This window comes from Poecilia formosa, unplaced genomic scaffold (assembly GCF_000485575.1).
Source record: "Poecilia formosa unplaced genomic scaffold, Poecilia_formosa-5.1.2 Scaffold88, whole genome shotgun sequence".
NCBI lineage: Eukaryota > Metazoa > Chordata > Actinopteri > Cyprinodontiformes > Poeciliidae > Poecilia > Poecilia formosa.
Window position 1 is genome coordinate 835,826 of NW_006800027.1, and position 8,996 is coordinate 844,821.

The following is an 8,996-nucleotide window of genomic DNA, read 5'->3' on the forward strand; positions in this document are numbered from 1 at the left end:
GCCACACAGATGGGAAATAACCAGCCCATCCTGAGGAAGTCTTTTTTCTTTTTTCTTTTTTTTTTTTTGTGCTTCAAATGCAAACAATTATTCCGTGGATTATTCTGCTATTGTTCTCGAGAACAAGCTCTCCATTGTATGTGTGTGTGTGTGTGTTTTTATTTTTATTTTTTCAGCACAGAGCTGCACAATGCAGCCTATCTATTACTGATGGCAGCGAGTAAGTATTTCCAAGCATGTAGCAGCAGAGTGTCGTGGACCGTGCTGAATGCAAAGAGCAGAGACAGAAACCTGCAGCTTCGTACGGTACGGACGAGTTGAGAGTTCGCCCATGGCTCCCAGAATTCCAGTGCACCGCCTCCTTGGCCCTTTGCCTCCACCCTAACTCTCTGAAAGCCTGGTGCTCTCAGTTCTTCGCCTCCTCCTCCTCCTCCTCTTCACTCTCTCCCAGGCTCCCTGCACCCCAAACCTCCTGCCCAGGAGCCAAGGCAGGAGGAGGTGGTGGTGGTGGTGGGGGGGGATCAATGTGAGAAGTGTATGGTGGTGAAGGTGGGGGGTGAACCCCACACGACGGCTCAGAGAGGAAGAAGAGGTGGAGGGGGGGAGGGGGGGACCTGGCAGAGGAGCACCCTTCTTCTCTGCAGACCTGTCGCCTCAGTGCAACAATGGCCGTGACAATGACACTGGAGGAGGAATTTCCACTACACCCCCACCACCACCACCGACCCCAACACACACACACACATCCCCTCCCAATCTCTGCAGCGCATTAAAATCAGCGGAGGCAAGATGAATGAGTCCCTAATAGCTTTCATTTGTTACAATTATCATAATTAAACATATGTCAGGGGCAGACAAAGGAACGGGGGAAGATTTCTGTGTTAACACCTCAGGCGGCGGAGGGATGCAGCCACCTGAAAGGGATCTTTTTCTGTTACGTTATAATTAGTCGGAATAGACTTGGAGCATATTTACAGTAATTAAAGACCCTCTGATTCAGTAATTCAGACTTTCTATCATCTGTTTGCAGCAACACAGCGGACTTCATTTCTCTGTCCTCGTGTCCCTGCTGCCTGCTTGAGAAGCACCTGCTGAGCTCCATCAGACATGTTTAAGGGTCCTTTAAACGGTTTTTGAAGCACACTTGTGTTTTTTTTGTAAATTACAACATGGAAACTCACTCCTTCCTTGTTTCAGAGGAATTATTCAGAAACTCTGAAGTGCAGGGAGAGGGATTTCCCCGTCTCGTCTGCCTTCATTTTAATTCTATCATTTCCTCATCCACTCACCTGTGACTACAGCGAGTCTTGTACAGGTCAAAGCCCCGGGGGAGGAGGCCTCCTAATTTAAGCACTAGTTGTTTTTTTTCTAGTTAGTTTTAGGTGCATTACATGTACATGTTGGTGGCAGTGTAATGCTGTGGGGAGGCTTTCTTCAACAGGGGCAGTAAGGCTGGTTAGAGTAGATGAGAAGGAGATGAACACTGGGTGATCCTGGAGGGAAACTAAGAAGCTGTTAAAGGCTTGAGGCCAAATCCCGAGGGGCCCAGAATGACTTCATTCTTCCACTAAGTGCCATCAATTCGCCACTGTCTTTGCAACTCTTTTCTAGTCAAGGTTTAGCTACGACTTTTAATCCCTCCGCTAAAAAAAAAGAAAACAAAGCATGAAAAAGATTTTCTCGTTGTAATAAAGGATCCACTTGTGTCAAGCTGTGTGTTAAAGAATGCTTGTTCAGTTAAGAATAAGATATTGTTTTATTAGGACTTAAAAATGATTCCTTTAATTTAAGCTATGTAATCAGAATCTGTGAACTAACTTCAGCAATATCAGCTAGACATGGGTATGACTGTTATATTTTCTCACAGGGTTCCCCATCGATTGGACGTGAAAACATGCCAACATGAAGCAGTTGATGAATGATTTTTTTTTTCTTCTTTTTTTTTTGAATGTACCCCAAAGGCTGTGCCACCCTGGGTGGTGAGCCATGTCACCCATATAAAAAAGAAGTAGAAAAAACTTTGTACATGCAAAGCATTGTCTGGAATAAGAAACAGGGAGAATGGTGAAATAATTTGGTCTTGAAACATGAAGAAAAAAAAACAAAAAACAAAAAAAAAACTAATGACGCTGAGGTTTCTGTTCTGCCTGTGGAGACTGAACCAGAGATCATGACTTAACTTGACCCTTGTCCTCCTACATGGACACATATGGAATATCTCCAGCAAACACACTTTAAACCCCCTTATTTTAGTTTTTTTTCCACTTACACCCTATGAGACAAACTATGTAACTCAAAAATAAATTACAAGCTTTAACATAACACGCCACCGCCCCTGAAATTGTATTCATAGCTTTGTTTAGATAAATAAAACCATCGAGGTTTTCTCACAGAGTCTCTTCAAACAAGAGATTAAAAAACGGTGGACTGCCTGACCCTGAGTTTTAGCCTCACGTTTGAGATAACAGTTCATTTAACCTTGACAGCCGCATGTGAGACAAAATAAACTGGAGATGTCAAACGCGCCCTTGTGCATGCGGTTCTTTTTTGTGGGGGATCGTCAAGTGCGCAAATTTGGATTTTCATGAGGTTTCAGAATGTAGATAATTATTTTGGATCCTTACGAGGTTTTTTCTTTTTGTTTTTTTTTTCATCGGAGCTGAACAGATAAAAATATCAAGAAGATATAAAAACCTCACTCACTCACTCACTCACTCAGTGACGCACTTTTTTTTTTTAAAGTTTTCAACTATCCGATTTTAATCTCTTTTTTATCTCACCGAATGTGTTCTGCACAGCTTGTTTTGATGCTCGGTAATCTAATCTTTTGGCAGAGTTTTCTCGATCTCACCATCTTGAGCGCAGAAGTTACAGGTGGATTAAGTGCAGCAAGACATGATGAGCTCACCTGAGCGCATAAGAAAAACTGCCGCAAATGTGCACTCGTGCAGAGAAACAGATGCGGTTGAAGTGAGAAGATTATTTTTTTTTTTTTCAGTGCTGAGCAGGACATGATAACTTCATGAAATGATCAGGATTTCTGAGCGATGCAGAGAACAAATTCACCCAAGGTTTTACAGATTTGCGGAAGAAATGCGGGGTATTGATCTGAAATAAATATGATTATTTTAATCTCCCTCGAATGTTTCGGAAACTCTCCGATTCTGTGAGACGGTTGCACCTTAAACAACCGAGAGATTGCTGAGACCTAATGAGTGCAATAAGCAGTGTGACAGATCTGTGAGGGTTATATCAGTGACTGCGCTGCGATCTGATCCGACAGTCTGAGTCAGAGGATTTTTCTTTCAAACGATTATCTTTGTCTTGACGCAGACTCCAGGCGTCCTTCTTCTTTAGTGCAAACACGGAATGATACATAATTTGTATTTTGGGTACCTGCTGGATAAACAGAGCTGACAGTGAAGAACTGCAGCTCCAGACAACAACAAAAAAAAAAAAAAAAAAAAACCTGACGTTTGAACGCGCGTTTCGTTTAAGCATAAAATAACCTTGTCTGACACGTCTTCCTTTGCGCGCTACCATGAGGCACTTGTTTGTTTATTGCAAACTTAAATTCTTCCTCTCCGTGTCCCCCCACTGCGCTCCTCTTCCCCCCTTTTTTCATGCTGTTGCTAGGGAAGCAGGGCGTATTCGCTGCCTGGCCGCGGATAAAAACAGACGTAATGCGTAAATTAGGGGCTTTCGTCGAGCTTTTTTGCAACAGTCACGATCTTAAACCCTCACTGCACCCAATTTATGACTCAAATCCGGGAATTATCGAGCGCAAAAAGCCACATTTCGGCGCTTTTTCTCCATTACCATATATGGCAGGGCAGAGATATATCGTGCCTGTATTTAATAGGCTGGCCGCTGCCGCTCTGCTCCTCGGCTTCAGTTTATTAACCCTTGTGGTGCTGAATTATTTTTGGAGCAAGGAAAAACGTCCGCTTAATTGTTTTTCACGCCCCTTCTGCGGCAAGAAAAGTAACGAATTTGCTCATTCGGAACCAGCTGTACAGGCAGAGCGCAGTTTGCGCGCAGTAAACGGGATGATTTGCGCACAGAGGCGCTTTTTTTTTTGGTGCTCACGTTAAACTCTCTTATAAATCAGTCCACTTGGTGACATTTACAACACAGAAAACAAGCTCCCCGATGCTGCGCTCTAAGCTGCTGGATTTAGATTGTCCCGATGTGGATTAAATAGCAATATTTCAACCAATAACAAGAGGGTTTTCAGGTGGCAAACGAACAGAGCGCCGTGGCAACGGATTAGTAAAGTTGCCGCAGGTAAAGCGATGGCTGCACTGCGACTCTGCAGCGTGTCAAATTAACGGTGCCCCGCATGGTTTGACTATCAGACTGTGCCTGACCTACATTTGCAAAAAAGCTCTCACGTGAAATCAAACTGAGTCCACATTTACAACTGCGGGGAGCGAGCGTCAGCATCAGTTACCGTGAAAGCAACTGTTTTTGGTCACACTCGGACTTTCACAGATTGACCACCATCTTTGTTAATGCCTTGTTCCAGAAACAATCATTTTAAGTAGTAAGACAGCAGGGGTGTAGGTAGACACAGATCTGTGCGATAAAAATATAAAGTTTGCACGCTTTCTTTCAGAATAGCCCATCAACAATTCCTGTTTTACTTCTGTGGGGAAAAAAAATGGTTCCCCACAGGATGATGCTGCCACCACCATGATCGCGATCTAACCAAATAAAAAACATTTTGTAAAATATTTATCTCAGTGTGCTCCAAAACACAAGCTATCCCGCAACTTAGGAAAATATAGAAGGGAGTAAAACTTTGGGGAGAGAGAAAAAAACTTTCTTATGGTCTTAATCAATGACTTTTATGCCTTCTTCAGTACAACTGGATCTCTGTGTCCAGCCATATTTTGTCCACCTTATGAATTCCAGGTTTGAACATGCGCATGCAACCTTTCTAAGATGTTCTGAAGTTTTATGGTGTTTTTATGTGCTATGTAACAGCACGCTGCTGTGCATAATTATATATATAAATATATATATATATTGTCTTTCTTCTATGTTTCACTGCCAAACAGCTGGACTTTCTTTTAATTATCCAAAGTGGATTTATGGACACTTTGTTGTTTTATATGGTTATCTAGATCTTCCTATGGTCCAGAACAGCTCACACCGTGGCACAAGCTGTTACATTATGTTCACAAGGAGCGACTTTGCTTTCAAATGTGGTTTTATGTACATTTTGCTAAAAGTCTTTTGCATACAGCTTCATCCATCCTCTCATCAAAATGAGCAGATCTCCTGTTTCTGCTGAGTAAACGCGTCTGCGCAGCATGGCGCTGTGTCCACCACGTTAAACAAGGAGGGTGATGTTAATGACTAGATGAGTGTAAGTCAGAGGAATTTAGCTCCCAGTTTATTTTAATAAATAATGGCAACTGGAACTGGGACCAAACGTAAAAAAAAAGTGCTTTAGGACACATAATCCAGCTCTGGACAAAACGAATATGTTACTGTGGATTTTTCTTTTTTCTCTTTTTTTGGTGCACTTTTCTTCAGATCAGGTGATAAGTTTTGAATTTCAAATCACGTCGACCGTTGAAGTCCAACTTTTGGATAAAAAAAAAGAAAACTACAACCTTTCTGCAAGGTCTTCACCCATCTCCCCTCCTCCCGTCCTGACGTCACTGCACGAAAAGAGAGGCTTGCCGCTGCACCGCTGTGAATATCTCTACGCTCATTGCCAGGACCAAGGAGTGTGCAGAGAGAGGAGGAGAGAAGGAGGAGGGAATACTGTCGATTTTTTGGATCCAACTGGAAAACTACCGGGCGCGCACGGCGCGGCACGCACTGAACGGAGGGCATTTCACCGTTTTCGTCCCCCTCTCCTCCCCTCGCCGCCTCCCTGCGATCGGATCGGACCGGAGCCGAGAATGGAGCTCCCTGCCGCTGGCGAGCACGTCTTCGCGGTGGAGGGCATCGAAAAGAAGCGCATTCGGAAGGTAACCGCGGGGGGCAAAGCGACGCGTGCACGGCGTCGAAATGTTGCATCTGCTTGAATCCGAGCCTGATCCAATTTTTCCCCCCCCTCCTCAAACCACCATCTCAGGGCAAGATCGAGTACCTGGTCAAGTGGCGCGGCTGGTCTCCAAAGTAAGTCTGAAACACGCCCGTCAAATTGCACCAGCGCAGTCATTAAACAACCAAACCAAAACATTATTAACGAATGCAAGTGTTGCATCTAGTTATGAAGGGCGTTGCGCGCACGAATCCGCGGGTGTTTATGCGAGTGTGTGTTTCAGTGGATCCGCGGATGCCTTCACTAATTTATGCGAGGGAAGGGGTTGGGCGTGGGGGTGGGGGGTGGCAGGCACAGCCATGTAATCCCGTTTTAATTATTTCTGCTCTGCCAGCGAATTTACGAGACATACTGGTGCTAAAATGGCCGACTCGATGTTGGAGCTGAAGGAGCGTTTGGATAATACATACACACACATGCACACTCACACACATTCAATTTATGGTTGATTTTTTTTTTTCTTTTGCTTCTGCGGTTGGACATCTTCATTGTTTTTATAATTCACCCTGGAAATAAGACACACACACACACACACACACACACACACACACACACACACACACACACAAAACAAAACAAAACAAAAAAACTATCAGTTGATTCAGGGGATCATTTGTATCCAAAGGATGTTTCTGTTTTCGCTCTGTCCCTGCTTCACCTGTCCAAGCACTGTTGAAGATACGTGGAATGTGTCCGTGGGAGGCATGTGCATGTCAGTTTGAAAAGGGAAGTTTGCACGTGACAGCCCAGCGGCTCCCTGACAGTTGTTGGCTCCTCTCCTCTCTGCAGGTACAACACATGGGAGCCGGAGGAAAACATCCTGGACCCCCGCCTCCTCGTCGCGTTTCAACACAGGTGAGCGACTCTGTGCACGGAGGTGGACTTCGGACCAGGCCGCACAGCCTCAACTTCAGCCATGACCATATAAGGGCATGGGAGGAGGGGCGATGCAATGTCTCATCCTCTCCCCACCCCGTCCTCCTACCCCCATACTCCCTGCTCTCTTGCCCAGGAGAGGAAGGTGGGGTGGCGGAGGGGTCTAAATACGCCGGATGTAAAGGTGTGAATCCTCAAATCAAGCTATTTGAAGGAAGGACTGGATCTGAGGGACTAGGCATGGATATTTGATATCAGAGGACCTAAATCAGAAGTTAATTAACGCCCAACCAATGCCAGTGGGTCCTGATGGGACATTTTAATAGAGAAAATGAAGTAAGAGAGTATACTGAAAAATCCTGGTAAGGAGGATTCCCATGTGGATCAAACTACAATTAGATGCCTTTGTGTTTCCATCCCAGGTGGTAATTTAGGAGGTGATCTGCACTGGAGGGCCTAATTGAAGGACAGCAGTCTGGTTGTTTATTATGGTTTTAACAGGAGGAGGAGATGGCGGTGGCGCCAACGCATGAGAGGAGAGCAGGGGTTGACTAAACAGTCTCATCTTTAAAAGAGATTCAGGGGAGAGGTCAAGCAAAGGGTTGATATATATATTTATTTAAATATTTTTATTGTTAATTATTTATTTCTATGTTACTCATTTGTGTTTTGTATGTATGTCTGTCACATACATACAAAATGTATGTATGTATCATTCCCAGCTGCTGGCTTCTCTAAATATGACAAAAACTCGATAAAGATCATTGCGTTGCAAATTAGCAACTAACGCTTTAAATCAGCCAAGCCCATGCTGCTTTGTTCGGGCACCAAAGTACAGGCAAAACTAAAATCAAGTCATAACTTAATTATAAGTGGCGTCCATCTAGCTAGTCTTTTTTAAATTTTGTTTTCGGTTCTGCTTTTTGTTGTTTCAGTAACAGCCTGACCTGTCATTGACCTTTGTCACAAATCCTGTTTTTTTTTCTGCTATCACATAGTAGCAGTTGTGATTGTCTGTCACTCACTTCCCTGTCTTCCCTAAACATATTTCATGTCTGTCCGTCTTTGTGCAAAGTCATATGGGTATAAATAAATGCCTTCCCTAAATATGACATCATAAAAAACTGCTAATGCTGCACAGCAACCAGACCCACAGTGCTATGCCCAAGCCAGCAAGATGCCAGACATAAAAAAAAAAAAAAAAAAAGATCCTCTCCCATCTGGACACCCATTTCGAAACTTTCTGGCGCTGACCTGGAAGTGGGATTACCTTGAACCGCCCCCACCTCCCACCCGCTGTTTCTATTTGACAAATTATTCACAACTACCTTTCAGAAGATTGCATATCTTTTCTCCAGATATTTGCAGACGGAGGTCACAGCCTCAACACAGGCCTTAAAAAAGCAAACAGAATCTCTCGAATGTTGCTTTCAGAGGCAAGAACGTCAATTAATTCAAATGCCAGTGTCACTTAATCCTGCACAACTGCATCTCGCACCGACCCATGAGGCCTCTGACATATGCTCCCTCTGTAGGCCAGCAGCCTGCTCAGGGGGCCGAGTGAAGACGCGATGGCTGGGGAAAGGAATTCGCCTTTCTGAAAAGGCTAATTGACACACACAGCGCTTCTCAACGCTTCCAGTGTACGGCTCTCATATTCCCCCGCAGTCCGCCTGCCTCCCCTGCCTGAGTGTATAGCTGTGTGCTGGGATGGCTATGGAGAGCTGCCTCTGCACTCTCTGTTTCTGCGTGTGTGTGTGTGAGTGTGTAGCGGATTCCTCTCTGCTCTCATCGGATGGGGGGAGGGTGGACCCGAGTCTGTAATTGCTAAACCTTGTGTGAATAGGGGTCACCCCGTTAGACGGCGTTTTCCAAATTGCGCGCATTGCAGCGGTGGGGACTGTTTATTGTGACGATCTTCTGGCAGCTCTGGTCATTTGAACATCTGCAGCACGAGGCCGACAATGAGGGTGGGTGTCGGAGCGCGCCTAGGGAGAAGCATATTTACAGCTGGCCTTCGCCCACCTCTGCTTATTTATGAGCCGATGCTGAGTCA

General features: G+C 44.7%; 1 protein-coding gene across 1 annotated transcript in view; it reads left to right on the forward strand.

The window, feature by feature from the left end:
* Positions 1–5,636: 5,636 nt before the first annotated feature.
* Positions 5,637–8,996, forward strand: part of cbx4 (chromobox homolog 4 (Pc class homolog, Drosophila)) — a 13,294-nt gene continuing 9,934 nt past the window's right edge. The window contains exons 1-3 of the mRNA XM_007557359.2: positions 5,637–5,987; positions 6,095–6,138; positions 6,854–6,919. Of these exons, the coding sequence (XP_007557421.1) occupies positions 5,919–5,987; positions 6,095–6,138; positions 6,854–6,919 (179 nt within the window). The 5' untranslated portion in view covers positions 5,637–5,918. The remainder of the gene's footprint in view (positions 5,988–6,094; positions 6,139–6,853; positions 6,920–8,996) is intronic.